General features: G+C 42.6%; 2 protein-coding genes across 3 annotated transcripts; one reads left to right on the top strand and one right to left on the bottom strand.

Annotated features, from left to right (window-relative positions):
• Positions 1–3,289: 3,289 nt before the first annotated feature.
• On the bottom strand, positions 3,290–9,622 carry myadmb (myeloid associated differentiation marker b). 2 transcript variants are annotated; one of them, XM_028428333.1, is made up of 2 exons: positions 9,480–9,622; positions 3,290–5,811 (listed from the first exon to the last, which is right to left on the bottom strand). In XM_028428333.1, exon 2 carries the CDS (start codon positions 5,770–5,772, stop codon positions 4,891–4,893), a length of 882 nt encoding a protein of 293 aa, XP_028284134.1. In that variant the 5' UTR covers positions 5,773–5,811; positions 9,480–9,622; the 3' UTR covers positions 3,290–4,890. The 2 variants fall into 2 exon arrangements, with proteins under 2 accessions (XP_028284134.1, XP_028284136.1); XM_028428335.1 differs by lacking the exon at positions 9,480–9,622 and adding an exon at positions 6,010–6,159.
• Positions 9,623–10,931: 1,309 nt separating this feature from the next.
• On the top strand, positions 10,932–13,975 carry pex19 (peroxisomal biogenesis factor 19). Its single transcript, XM_028428383.1, has 8 exons — positions 10,932–11,049; positions 11,814–11,911; positions 12,035–12,197; positions 12,281–12,366; positions 12,452–12,625; positions 12,711–12,881; positions 12,996–13,040; positions 13,170–13,975. The coding sequence occupies exons 1-8, from the start codon at positions 10,986–10,988 to the stop codon at positions 13,254–13,256; spliced, it is 888 nt and encodes a 295-aa protein (XP_028284184.1). The 5' UTR covers positions 10,932–10,985; the 3' UTR covers positions 13,257–13,975.
• Positions 13,976–15,210: the final 1,235 nt, after the last annotated feature.

The following is a 15,210-nucleotide window of genomic DNA, read 5'->3' as shown; positions in this document are numbered from 1 at the left end:
TGGTAACCTCTGGACGCCATTTTGGTGGCTAGGCTGGCTGGACACCAAAAGTGATAAATCCTGTTTTTATTTACACTAATATGGCGTCCTAATGCTAATTGACTGATGCTAATTTACTGACTATGGCCTCCTGGACTGGAAGCTGCACAGACAAATCACATTTAGACCACTGCAGAGACAACAGTATGCAGACATCTGGCTGTAGGCAGCCATCTTTATTCTTATTCAGGCGTAACATGAGCACTGTGTGTCCACTGCGGAGAGGATTCAAGTGTTCAGTTCCATTATAAAAACGTTAAAGGACTATTGCAGTGATGTAGATTTAAATTTCCATTTCACGTCTAATCTGAACATCCTTATAAGAGAATAGTTTCACGTCACAGCTGTCTATAATGACAAATCATCCATGCTAGTCTTGGCGATGTGTTCAAGTGGAACCAGTCAGATGGAGGCAACTCTCCTCCCCTGTACCCCCTTTGTAGTTTGGTGGTCATTGTCAAAGCCGTCACTGCCGGTTAGCTAATTTCAGCTACTGCAGGACTTCCACATGAACCAACCCAGTGATGTCACCATCAGGACGATTTTTGACCCAGTGCGTCACAGTGTGCACATGACCTGTGACAAAACTGCAGCTTGTTGCTTCACCGCGTGACAAACTGATCTTTATGTAGGGATGGTGAACTTCCTCCATCACAGTAAAGGGTCAATGTAAGGCCAACCTGGAGGACAGCCCATCTCACACACAGCTGTTTGGCCTTGCAACACTTAGTGCTTGGAATGAGAAGTGTTTAGAAATCAGACTCAGGCCAAGCAGGAAGCTGCAGCTGCTTCAGGATGCATGAGCATCAGCGCCGCACGTCTATTTTAATTAAGCCTATGTTCTACGTGAGCTATTGTGCTGTCATTTATGTTATCTTGATTCTTGGTGGTGTTGAGAGCAACACATCCGCTCAGAGAGTGGAAACATGACGCTGCGTTCGAGGCAGAGTTCCCTCTGTGGCCTCTTTCACTGGAGATTGTATCAGGCTATTGTAGTGCTGATGACTCAGTCTTTGTTCTCCCTATGGGTCAGAGTGGGAAGGCCAAGAATTAATTTAGTTACTTAAGAAGAGAAGGAAGGTTGTTCCACACGGGGCTGTGTGCTGTAGACAACACTAGCAGCAAAACACGCTGCAAGACTGAGGAAAAACAAACAAGACTTACACAAATGAAAACAAAGTAGACCCACTGCTGAGTAAATAATCCTGTTCAACCTTGATATAAAACATTTCAGAGCAATAATGCAGACTAAAAAAGTTATGATCAAACATAATCCAAGCATGTGAAGTCCCCTTTAGGTTTCTAAAGAGTCGTTTTTTGTCTCTCTGTAGGAGGCACGGGCCGTCACCATGTTGGCAGCATCACACTCTACCTAAACTCCTAATACAGGCAAAGAGGAGGAGCAGTCACACCCAGAATTCTAATTATTATGGATATTTTAAAAGCCCCAATAAAGTTAAAGCCTAGAGGCACCTAGGGCCCCGTTCACACTGGGGAAATCAATCCGGCTAGAGCGGGATTTGGGCCATATCTGGATATATCCGGATAGTTTTTGACTAAGTGTGAACGCCGAGAATCCGGCTATATCCAGCTTGATTTCAATGGATGGATCTAGCCGGATTGGCTCAAATGTGGCTCAGGTCTGAACGCAAATGCAGCTAGCAAATCCGGCTAGCGACGTGATACTTCGTGTTCACGGGGACAGTGTCCGGGATGCGCAAAAAAGCCATATGTAAACAACCGTCGAACTATGACAGCTTTGCCCCGAGTTTATTTTCGACAGGGCTACAAAGGAATAAACTGCTTTTTGAACTGAAAAAAAAAACGTAGGAACAAGCAACATGGGACAAAAAAAACCGCACAACTCATGTGCACACGCGGTCCTACCATGGCCTGAACGGACTCTGTATATTATGAGGCGCCACCTAGCGGTTTGGAGGACCACAAACAAGCTGAATAAAGCTGGATTGAGTGCGGACACGCGTGTGTGATAGCCAGATTTTAAAATAGGTCTGAATGTATCCAGTTTAAAGGCTATCCAGATACAATCTAGCTAGATTGACTTTCTCCAGTGTGAACGGGGCCCTAGAGGCTGCAGGTTGAACTCCAATTTCCCATCCCCTCAGAGAAACGTCTCCTACAGTAAACATACACTCTAAATGTCGAACATCGAAGCATGGTTGTCAAAGGATGTCAAATAAATATCAACAGTCTTTCTATCACAAAACTCATCTCTGTGCTCTGCTCAGGCCATTCAGTGTCCTGAATTGTGTCATAAGTCAGTGTTTTGGCTTGCTATATTTGTCTTGATCTATGATCTATGCACAGTAACTCTGCTCAGCCTGCCGTTAGCGGCCAGGCGGTACACCCACCTTCCTCCAGCAAACTACACTGACATGTCATTGTGTCAGAACTGGGCGTCGTTGCTTTGTCCTTTCCTGGCCATACAGCTACAATCTACAGGGAACTGAAATGTTGACTGCGTTCCTCTCCACCCCCGCTGCTGATACTTGTAATAACCACAGTGGTCCCTGATCCTCGTACTGGGAGGCAGGGAGAAGCAGAAAATGTGGTGAAAGATAAAGTAAACAGGCGAGCATGAATAGTTTACATAGCTGATACTGATAAACAGTTTTTGTTTTGTTTTGTGGAATTCGGGGTATTTTGTGCTGCATAAAGGTCGATTAGAGACCATGTTGAAATAGAAAAGCAGTCAACTAGTGTCTGTGTTTTTAGTATTTACTTAGGTGTTAATATTAACCAGGGAGATTTCAGAAATGACACATGCAGTTTCCTGCATCTGTGTCACATGAGTTTTGCCACTGACCTGCCTGAACCGGCCGAGTGGAAGTGAGTCAAGTTCAATTTTCAGGAGGAAGTTCACCTAAAACAACAAATATTCACTAGTATCTTTATTTTCTGGCTGTCATTAGGCTAAATATCCCATTAATTTTAGCAATGTTGTCCACTTTCACCTCTGTCGATGACATCATGTGGTGAACACACAGCAGCTTTTATCCACAAATAGTTTATGTACCACCATTTTTTTTGCTACTACTTGCTTATTATTAGCATTAAAGGGGAACATGGCGTCATTATTTTGCAGTAATTTTATGGGAAAACAAATTTGGACAAGTTTTAACTGATACACAAAACAAGATATTCAGAACTACAACTGTAAACCTCAGGGTGGTGCTGGATGATTGCTTTATACCTTAAAACTACAGGAATTGAATAACACCCCCACACATGTGTCTACCATCTGGTTTTATTGAAACATTGGATTACATTTCCTACAACACTGTTTTGTGGTTTGCACACATAAAACACAAACATATATAAAAGTAACGACTATCTAAAGGGAGAGAGAGGCACCTTTGTGATCACTTTCTCCGTGTATTCTTACAGCAGTGTGTAACCAATAGACCCAATCGACAATCAATCAATGTGAATTTAGTGGTGAAAATTTGGTGTTAGTAGATGCTCTGATATTTGGAAACACCAGGAATATACACACACACATCCAAAATACAAACAATAAGTGCACTTTGACTATACGTTGCTTGTTTTAAAATCCACAATCTTGCATAATGTTCTTTTCATATTTATATTCTAGCCATTGATTGTAGCTTGCAGATACACATATATTATAACAGGAGCAAAAGCTAGCCTAGCATTCAACTTAACAACATGTAAACTATCTGAGCACTGCTTCAAGTTTGTGGAGTATGAAAACGACCAATGACTGTAAAGCTGCTCTGCTGGGGGGAAAAATTAATAACATCATTACAAACAGTTTAGGATTATCAATTAAATGATGCCATACAACTAATATATTTTTTTGTTGACACTGTATGCACACAGACTTAAAGCTACAGTGTGGAACTTTTGTTTCCCCCTACTGGCAGGTAGAGGAATTACACAAACGATGACAGGTAAACTCACAGATTATGATGACAATCTTTGTCTTAGCCTGAAAGTCAAGCTAATCAGGTCTGAACCAAAAGGGAGTGACCACATCCAGGAGAGAATAATCTGTAGTTGCATTTTTAATAATAAAAAAAAAATCAGCATTGTCTAAATTTGTGTGGTAAGAATGTGGCAAAAGTTCAATTAATACATTATAAATCCCGTCCTGTAGCTTTAAGGCAGCACATATGTAATACAACAGCCAGTTTTTTTTTTTGTCATTCGGACTATGTTTACATGCACATTGCATTTTAGAGCTTGTTTTCTTCTTCTGATAGCTTACTCATATCAAGGTAAACATGAACTAATGTTTGGTGCTGATCTGCCATTAAAACGTGTATTTAAATGTCTTATCAGCATGTTCCAAGAATCACATTCAGGTCTCTCACGATCACGATGAGAGTGTATTTATGTCGCTGGATGCACAAACAGAAACGTATTGTTGTACGTGTAAACATAGCCTTAATAACTCTTCCTCTTCAGTCATGCAGTATACTTCACACAAAATTTAATTTGGCACAATGTGGAGTTTTAGGTCGAGAAAAGAGCCCGACGTTTGGGTTTTAAACCAGCAGAACGTGTCAATCTCTCTCTCTCTCTGCTAATACACCCTCCTGGCCTGGTTAACCATTACACTGTTTTCTTTTTGGCTGTATCTCGTTCTGTTCAGAGCAAAATTTCAAACAACTAATCGAGTCACGCTTTGCACAGATTTGCAGCAGTTGTGGCGCTGCTCCCATCATGAGCTCCTCCAGCAGCCCTTGAACAGACTGGATTAGCATGTAGCTTGCAGCAGTATGTATGACAGCAGTTCTACAGTCTTTAATAAAGTGGCCAAATTATATTTTATTTGGAGCATACTGCTGGCTTTTCTTCTTTCCCTCAAGCGCTGACGAACACCAGGCGGGTGGAGTAGATCAGGTCGGCCAGGTAGAGAATGAAGTTGACAGCGGTGAGCACAGAAACCGCCATGAGCTTATCCCACACACACAGCCCCACTGCATTGCCGCATGTGGACGGCCTCTCTTTTCTCCCGCCGTGCTTGGGGTCAAAGTTGAAGACGGGCCAGATGATGGTCGCTGACAGATAGAGGACCACAGCTAGCAAGGCGTAGGCTGACAGGAAACGGGCAAACGGGAAGGGGAGGCAGCCCGTGCACTCGCCAATGCAGAGCAGGATGATGGCGGCCGATAGGATGAAGCAGATGCAGTAGACGGACATGCAGTACTTGAGGGCGTCGTGGCGGTCGTACAGCACGGGGTCACTGACGAAGACAAAGATGATGCAGGCCACAAAGGTCTCGCAGACCTTTAGCAGGCCGGGGGCAGTAGCCATGTAGCCGGCTACCTCGCCTGGACGCGCCTTGCTGATGCTCACCTCGCTCATGTAGGCAATGGTGGCCAGGCAGGAGAAGACGGTTGACACGATGCGATAGTCGCGGGTTTCACTTGGACCTGTGGAACCTTTGAGGAAGTAGAGAGGGAAGATGATGGAGGCGGACAAGCAGAGGAGGGCGGCGTAGCAGGCGAAGGTGATGGGGAAGTTCTTCCAGGAGACGGGGGCTCGGGTCTGCAGGCCGAACAGCTCCACCAGGATGACGAGCAGAGTGCCGGCGAAGCTGAAGGCCCAGCAGAAGATGCACCAGTCTCCGGTGCCGTGGTAGAGCCTGCCGCCATGCACGGCCACAGAGAAGGCCACGCAGGCGAAGACCAGGGCTGCCAACCTCGTCCACAGAAGAGGGCTGGAGTGGAGGACGATAGCCATGACGAGATTCCTTCCTCAGATGATCAAAAAGAGAGAGAGCTGTAAAAAAGAAAAGACGATAAACAGAATTACTATCTTCAGGATTTCTGGAGTACAAGATACAAACATGCGAGAGCGACAGCTTCCAACTCCAAGCAGCCTCTGTCCTCCACGTACTGAGTCTCACAATGCCCTTATTGTGTTTTCATGAATGGTTGAAACAACAACTCATATCATAAAAACACAATTTGAACTCACATATAACGACAGCGCTGTGGTCACGCCGGTCACAGCACATTTATTCAAATCCTCTGTGGAAGCCTTTCACTTCTGGCCTCGTATCAAAACCCCAGACGTGTCCTTTTTAACAGCATTCCTGCAGACATTCCCCCACACTCACGTCCTCTGTGATGGGTGTGGCGCCACAACCTCCACCAATGTCCTCTCCCCCCAGTGTGTCTGTCATCATGTTCTAAACAGAGCCCTCGTCATTTGTTCCACTCCAGAGAGAGCAGAAAATCTGAACGTAAACTAAGAGACATACAACCAATGAGAGAACTGAAGCATGTGACGTAGGCAGAGCGACAACCAGGCTGGTGTCAACAAAAGACATCCAAAATGGTTCTGAAATGATGGAGTTTGTAGTGAGTGGAAGTGGCTTTGAAAGGGAATGGATTCCATTATACAGTGTGCTGGGTGTTGTAAAGGACAAGCAGAGGATTGTTAGGTGAAGGGTTCAAGAAGGATGAAGAGTCTTGGAAGACTTGTGCAGGAACGTTTAGGAGGAGAACATAGTAGAGCAGAGGAGTGAACACTTACCCTGCCCTAAGAAACATCATCCTGTTCCCCAAACAGAGATTACTCTGTCTGGACAGAAAAACTCTCCGAGGTCAGGGACACCCAGTCCTAATAATGACGTCCCCATATCCGGATTGCCCAGACTGACACATCACAGGTTTTATCCCAGTCCTGACACCTCATATCACACAGTCAGAATAAAGACAAAGAAACATTATAAGGAAGGAATATCAAAACTTCCTTGATGGGGCTGGCCAGGCTGAAGTGATGGAAAAGGTGAAAAATGACTTCCAAAAACTATATTTATAATCATTTCAGTGATTTTAGAGACAATATCAGCTTTCAGTTAACAACCAGGTTTTTACCTAAGATGTAGTTAGTTTATATTTAGATAAGATGTTATGTTTAGGCAACAAAAACATCTGGTTAGGTTTAGAAAAAAAGAAAATTCAGGCTGTAACAAACTCCTAAAATATGTTTAAAGAATTTACACGGAGAATGTTTAATATGTATTGTGAGTTTCTGTCATTGGTGATGTGTTGCACTATATATGCATGCACTTACTCGTGTGACCACAGGGGGGCGTGTTGCCATGTAAAAGAAATATAACCTGTGGTTATCTCCAGCTGAAAATAATCCCAAAATATTCTGTAAACTTAGTGCTATTTAACTGTGACTGAACAACAGAGAGAAGCGATGTGATTGGTTGAGAGAGAGAGAGAGAGAGATTAATGGATAAGAAGTGAGCAGTCAGGTGTGGAATGGTTGCAATAACTTATACTCCGGGGGGTTTTCTTGTTCACAGAAATGACTCAAACCGCAGCCTGTTGCACAGCTGCGTTAGCTCAGCACAGATCCTCGCCCGCTCTGCATCAGATGTCTGAGCGCCGCTGCCCGATGGTTCATATGAAGCCGCTTTTTCTTGTTTATTGTGCACAAAAATGATGATTTTAAGCCAGGAAAGGACAAGATGGATGATTCTACAGTGCAGAACTTGACCCTCCTCCTTCCCATCCTTCCCTCCTCACACACACACACACACACAAACACTGCACACTTGGCTGCAGAAGCGCTGCCTTCTTGTTCCCAGTGTACACAGAGAGACAGCTATAAACAAAGAGGGAAGGCCTGTTTACATTAGTCCCATTAAACACCTATGAAACCGTCATGGCTTTGGAGGCCAAAAACCTAAACCATATAGTGGCAAAGAGAGTGGTCAAAAGGAGGCAGAAATGGAAAAAAGAGAACTCCACAAAGGTCATATACTGAAGGATGACTCACGAAAGGAGGAGAGGGAAGGGAACGAAGGGAGGAACTCGGGGGAAGCCCTGTGCCCCGGCCACAGAAGGACACATAGTTTAAACACAGTGATGGAGTGGAATAGCACAAGAGTGAGTCACCACCATCGGGCCCCTCTCTTTCACCACTCCTCCTTTCTCTCTCTCGCCACCACCTCCCTTATTTCTTGTAAGATTTTCCAAGTTGCTGATGTGTTCCAGATGTGCTGCAGTCTCACTGCTGCCGAACAACTGGTAACTTTGTCAAATTTGCCAAGTTCTTTCCTTTTCTCTCATTTCCTTTCTTTCCTTCCCTCGTCATGGTCTCATTTGGCAGCGATGCTCTCGCTCTTTTCCATCACTTCTCCCTCTCTCTCTCTCTCCCTGTACCTCCCCCGTTCAATACTCCCCCTCCGGGTTTAAAGTCAGGCTACCAATTATGCTTCATGTAAACCACTCAAAATAAACGTATATGGAGGGTCGTAATGGAAAAATCAATCCCACCACTGCTTAGCTGCTTATGGAATCAAAGTCAGGAAAGAAACAGGAGAGGAAAATGACACACCGAGAAAAAAAAAAGTGTGGAAAATGGTGTCTTTTCACAGCTCTGCATGGAAAACACGACAGGATCACACAAACAGGGGCACTTCCACCCCAAAAAGTGGAAGAGGTGCTGAAAATAGGAGCGCGTACGAGGACGGCAAACAGGATGCAGCAGCATCGTGTCACTTTTGTATCAGGAAACAAGTGTTTGTCTCAGCCGGAGAGGTCATGTGGCCTTGGTTGTTTCGTTGTCATGACACAACATCACTTACTCAATTTCACCCATAATCCACTTAGAGAGGATCCATGGGTCGAAGCACAAGACGAGCTCTGTTGGCAAACCTCTCCATGTGTATGTAAATCAGAGCATTATGCTGAGAAAAACATCTCTTCACCTTTTTTTGACCTTTTTAAAGTTCGAAAAAAAAACATCCCAAATATTCAGCACACACAGAACAACCCCGAAACCACATTCATATCATCATCATGAGATAAAAAAAAGAAGTCAGGCTGGCCGACTGCTCCTCCTGGAGCTCCTCTATTTGTGACAAGAGTCTAAATCTATGCAGTTAAGCATAAAAGTCCACGTTTCGCAGTGTGTGTGTGTGTTTTGTGTTAGCATGAGATCAGTGTTTTGGGCCCATGCAGAGGTTCATTCATTGACAGCAGAGGTGGGTGTGCCGCCTGCCACACCCTGCTGCCACCACACACACCACTCCACAGCCCATACACAACACAAACACACACTTATTTTTGACGCTGTGTGAAAAACAAACAACTGCTGCTGCGCAAATCCTGAGTTTGTCTTAAACCTTGTTTTTTTTTATACTTTTTTTTTTTAGCTTTTTTTCTAATTCATTGGCCTTCTAAGGATTTCAAAATAAATGCTTATAAGAAAAAAAAAAACAACCACACTATCTTGGCCTGTTGATCATGCTGCCTTCTTATCACTGAACATGCAGGTAAGCATGAAGCAACAAGCTCCAGGTGAAGTCTTTTCCCTTTGCACAACCACACTGTTACTAACTCTCCAAGCATTTCCTCTTTAGGCTCCACCGCAGAGAATCATCCACATCCACATTCCTTCGGTTTAATCTGGAAGCTTCTTACCTTTCTGTTTCTGCTCTGCTGCTGTTGTCTGTTCTGCACAACATCCAGTGGTCGAGAGTCGCAGATTGTAACTTTTCTGCCTCCTGACTGGAGCTCAGCTCCCCGCCCAGAAAACCAAATTAGGCATCAAATGTCTGCACCGTTATTCACTTCTGTCTGAACTCCACCTCCTCCTCCTCCTCCTCCTGCCGTCCGAGACTAACACACCCACTGTAGAGTAATGCATGTTTGTGTCTCCTTTATAATAACATTTCATGAATCGTTAACTGCATTTCTGCCACAGCAGCTGGGTTTAATAATAAATCATCTGTGTGAATAACGAGGAAAATACACATTTATCTGAAAGTGTTTTCAATTTTATTTCTCAAAACATGTTAGTAAAAAAAACTAAAACATCTTTTTCATACATTGCAACCTGTTGTTATCTCCACAATAATCAACTAATAGTTTGTATTATGTTAACAGACTTCATTTTGGAAACCCCCCCCCCCCCCCGTCGAGCATTACGAACAATGATGTCATCATTATTTGCCTCTCCATCTGCGTTACTATCGATACGAGGCCAGAAAATGCTAAATATTTGTCTGTGCTACTAATGTCTGCGCTCTACAGTTATTTGTATGTGTTGCCTAGCAACAGCAGTAGCCCCTAGGCAACCACATTTATTTACTGACAGTTTCAAAATGACGTGTTTCCTGACTGAGAGAGAAGTCTGCTGTCACATGCACATTTTTACCAGATTGCTTTAGCTTGGTAAATCGCTCACATTTAAACTATTAACTCCTATAGGAGCAGTATAATGTCAGACTGTGGGTTTGTCCATTGTACCACTGACTTACTGAAAAATAAACAATAGTACACTTTACTAGATTTATTCAGCCTACCTCAGACAGTTCCTAAACCAGAGTTAAAATCTTTGATAAACAAAGGAAGCCTATTATTTATTCTTCTATTTATTCTAAAAGTATAAACTCTGCATCAGACCCATACCTCACCATTAGAATTTAGTAAATTATAGATTATATTTGACTATATCAGTTATTTGTATCAACTAATTATTCAATTAGTATTTTAATTGCATAATTTTTTCTGATTTGGCTTTCAATAGTCAATAAAACTTAAGTTAAGGACATTTGATTTAAAGCAGTGACTGTAGTAATACTTGTAGAATATGTATGTACAAATAATTAGTTAATTGAAGAGAATTTATTTTCTTTAAAAAAAACATGTGGACATAATAAAGATCCTTCTTATTCTTTTAATTTTTTTGTTTATCTGCATAATTTATAACAGTTTTTTTTTTAAAAAGGCAAAAAACTAGAGGATTAACATTTGTTCTATCTGTAAAGCGTCAGCAGTGATTTTCACTTCCACCACCAGATGGCGCCAGATTTAAACTCCAGCTAGTAATAGTGACGTAGTAGCCTACGCGACGTTTTCCACAACCGAGACGTCATTTATGTGAGACCTGACTGCGCTCCTGGGCTGTTTGCAGAAAGTAACATCATGGCGTCAGGAGGAGGAGAGTCGTCCAGTGGACACGATGCGGAATTGGACGAGTTACTGGACAGTAAGTGTTGACATTGTTTTTTAACGGCGTGTTTCTGTCTGGGCTCGTAAGCTCGGGTTGTTCTGGTGCTGTGATTTATCGCCGGGGCCGCCGTCTCTCCGCCGTGCCTGTGGTTAGCTCTACGTCAGGTGCTCTACATCGGGACATCCCGCTTGGTACCCACATATTCACAGAAGTAACGTTTATTTAGAGTAATAACCTGGATTAGGATTAATTTTTAGCCAACAGCATTGAGCCGTGATGGCAGGGTGCTCACAGCGCTGTGTGTCACTGATGTTAGCGGGCTGACCCAGATGCCCCAGTCTGTGCCCCTCAGCACACATTCTGGTAATCAGCGACTCATTGTTGGTGTGAGGGGATTTCCAGAAGCTCTTGTAACTAGATGACTAAAACAATAATTGACCTTGTGCAATAATAAAAAACAGTTTGGTGCGGTGATTTTGAAAAATAGCTATAAGGTTTATTGCAGTGCTTCTATAATGCTGTAACAATGGAGGTCGATGTTTACAATATATTTCTTTTAAGTAAAAATTAAAACGTCTTTTGAACTAAAAGATTTCAGATTAGTAACATTTGCAGTGTACTGAATTGTATTTGTTTTCTATGATAACAACATTGAATTTGTTGGTGTAGCTGTAGTTAGTGATGAGAATAAACAACAACAACTGGGCTACTCTAAAGTGGTTGTTAACTTGCTAAGAGAAGACGATAACTTAGCTAAGTTAGTTGGTCAAAAAAAGCCTGATGTCACCTCTTTCTTTCAGGTGCGTTGGATGACTTTGACAAAGCGTCCGCCCCGCCAGCCCCTGAACCTGCTGCTGCTGCTGCTGCCTCCTCCTCAGCCAGCAGTGGTGCAGAGAAGGTTTGTTTTTCTCCACCTATCTATAGCTGTGAGCTTTGTGCATGTACATTCAGTTAAGGCCTGAAAAGCACATGTTTTCTCCTGAATTTATCCAGCACATTAACGACTTCTACCATCTTGTAGCCCCCTCTGCTTGAGGACTGCAAGCTCTTTGAGACTCTCTTTGAGGGGGACATGGCCACCCAGGCTAGGGAGGAGTGGGAGAAAGCCATGACAGAGCTGGCTCAGGAGGAGCCGGAGCTCCTTCAGCACTTCCAAAAACTGTCAGAGGCTGCAGGCAAAGTCGGTAAGATCTTTTATTTTGTTAACATATATTGGTCTGTATATTGTTTTTTTTGTGCCATAACACTATCTGCATCCTCTAAACAGGGACTGACACTGCTTCCCAACAAGAATTCACGTCCTGTCTTAAAGAAACCCTCCGTGGCCTGGCCAAAAATGCAGACAACCTGCAGGTGGGACAGGATAGGATTCAGCAGTTCAGTTATTTTAAAAATGTTAGATGGACATAAGAAGTAATCTACGCTGATCTCTTAACAGTCTGCAGGTCTGGCTGGAGATGACCTTGTCAAAGCTCTAGAAGGCCTGGGGCTGGATGAGGGTGGTGAAGCAACTGGTGAGGATGGAAACATTCTGCCCATCATGCAGACCATTATGCAGAATCTTCTGTCCAAGGAAGTGCTTTATCCATCTCTCAAAGAGATCACTACCAAGGTGTGCCTCTTGCTCTAGTCGGTTCTCTATTTTTTTTTTTAGTGTACCTCTCAGTCTTTATATTAACTGTCACTCATCCTCACAGTACCCAGAGTGGCTGGAAACTAACAAGGGGGGCCTCAGTTCAGAGGACTTCCAGCGTTACGAGCAGCAGGCCAAAATCATGGGAGAGATCTGCAGGCTCTTTGAGAAGGAGGAAGAAGGACCTGGAGATAAAGAGGCCACATTCGAGAGCATCATGGACCTGATGCAAAAGGTGAGGCAGCACGGTCTTGTTTCACACACACATATACTGCAGCTAAAAACCTGTATAGAATCTAATTATAGTGTAAAACCTGAGAAATACAACTGATTAATTATTTCATTACAGCTGCAAGAGCTCGGCCAGCCACCCAAAGAATTAGCAGGTGATGCGGTAAGTTGCAGCACTGTCTCTTTGACCTTAAGATTATAATTATTCTAATTAATTAATAACCACGACTAAGTAAGCATTGTTTTTACATGATTACATGTTTCCTTCTTCTTTTATTTTTTTCCCCTACAGCCTCCGGGCTTGAACTTTGACATGGAGTCACTCAATCTGTCAGGAGGCGCTGGTGCTGGGGCAGCAGATCAGTGCTCCATTATGTGATGAGTCGTGATCCCTTTAGAAGCACCAGAGCCAGGAGGTCACTCTGTTTGTGTCAGCAGCCAGGAGGGAGAGAAGACAGGAGAGTTGAGCAAAGGTCAGACGGGAGTGTGACCAGACTGCATCTGTTCTCCCTCAGGAAACAACGTGGAAACAGAAACAATCGGAGGAGGCGCAAAAAAAAACAAAAAACAACACGAATCACACACACCAGACCACACTTCTCTTCTTCTCTGTAAAGTCACCAAATGCACGACTTAAGAACATCTGTGCATCAGTTTGTTAGCGGCTGGGACCGGATTCGTTTTAACAGAAAACCCCCACTGCCGTTCTCCATGTTGTTTTTACATACTGTTTAGCCTTATGGTTAATTCCATCAAGCCACTTTACAGGTGTAAACAGTGCCTTTGCAGAATGACCTGAAGTTATTATTGACAGTTTATTCATTAATTGATTATTCTTCCATCAATTAGCTCAGCACTTTGGTTTATAGATTTAAAATAGAGTACATTTAAAATGTTAACTAAGGTTAACACTTAAGTAAGTGATTATTTTTTCACAAAAAACTGTACAGGATTAACGAGTTAATTATTAACATGAAAAAGAAAGTTTGAAAGTGTATATTCCTTGATTATTTAAAGATTTACAAAAAAAAAAAATTCAAAGTTCCCAGCCCCTGCTGTAACTGTAGCCAGCTAATTTAACCCTTTCCCAGCTCGTTATCCCTCATTCCCAGGCATTGATTGAAAGTGATTGCGATGATGCTTCCTGGATGCCTTTGCTGTGGTTACAGTGATCATTATAGTGTAGAGTTACTGTGCAAAGTGCTTCCCCTAGTGATTCCCAGTGTTTTTTAATGTGCAGAGTGATGTTTTTTTTTGGTATGGGGTCCCCAGATAGGAGAGGAAAAACACCCAAGTGGTATTTCACATGGTAGCATCAACATATATCCAATAAACATCCATCGTGTTATTTCCAGAAAGTAAATGATGTACTTTCTAGAAACAGTGACAGGGAGTTGTCATATCTGTTGGACAAGACATCAACGGCCTGATGTTAGCACTTTTTGGCCGTGGCTGCTGGGTTTGTTTACTCCAGCGGCCACTTTTCATTGGCTGCTGTTCCCGGGGGACAAACGTTTAACCATAGAGAGAAGTCTAGAAATCACACGACCATCAGGCCATCAATAACTGTATAATAAAGGGGTACTCTGAAAGGATTCAGTCAGCCATGCGCTGAAAGGACATCAGATTTACGTCAAACACATTCAGCTGTGGAACTTTATGAAAACCTGTGGTGAGGAGTGCAAGCTTTTCAATTCTCAGGGCTGATGCAAATGTGTCCACAGCACTGTTAAAAAATAATGCAATGTGTAATTTGACACTTTTGTAAATATATCAATTAAAACAATTATATAATGCTATTATTATGTTTGTCTTGTGGGTTATTTATCATCAGACTTTTAATTCACTACATGATGACAGATGGCTAGATTTATATGTGTTAAATTAGTAAGATTAGGTTCCTCTTAACCAGCTGCATCAGTAAAATAGCTGAGTATATTTAAAGGGTTTATAGAGCAATAAAATATGCACAATTAGAAGTACATTACTAACCTTTTTATTATTCTTTAAAAGGCCACACACAATGTTTACAGACCAGTAAGTGTGTAAATAAATGATTAAGTAAATGAATAATATATTGTGCTAGTTGTTTTTGTCATCTGACAGAAAGTTCCAGAGTATTTAATGATTATGATGGTGTTTTTTGTTTGTTTTTGTACATAAGAAGGCCAAAACAGGCATGATTGTATATTAAAGGGGTCTTTATAATAGAACTAGGCAGCTTAGATGTGTTATGACGTGTTTAGTCCGTAGGCCTCTTGTCAGTGCAGTTCTAGGTACTTAGTTTCTATCCGCCGCCGCCGTGGAGCTTTCTGCGTCAGAATTTCAACGTA

The sequence above is a fragment of the Parambassis ranga genome, chromosome 17, assembly GCF_900634625.1.
Source record: "Parambassis ranga chromosome 17, fParRan2.1, whole genome shotgun sequence".
In the NCBI taxonomy this organism is placed as follows: Eukaryota; Metazoa; Chordata; class Actinopteri; family Ambassidae; genus Parambassis; species Parambassis ranga.
Note: the sequence above shows the minus strand (reverse complement) of the source record. Positions and strands in the feature narration are given on the sequence as shown.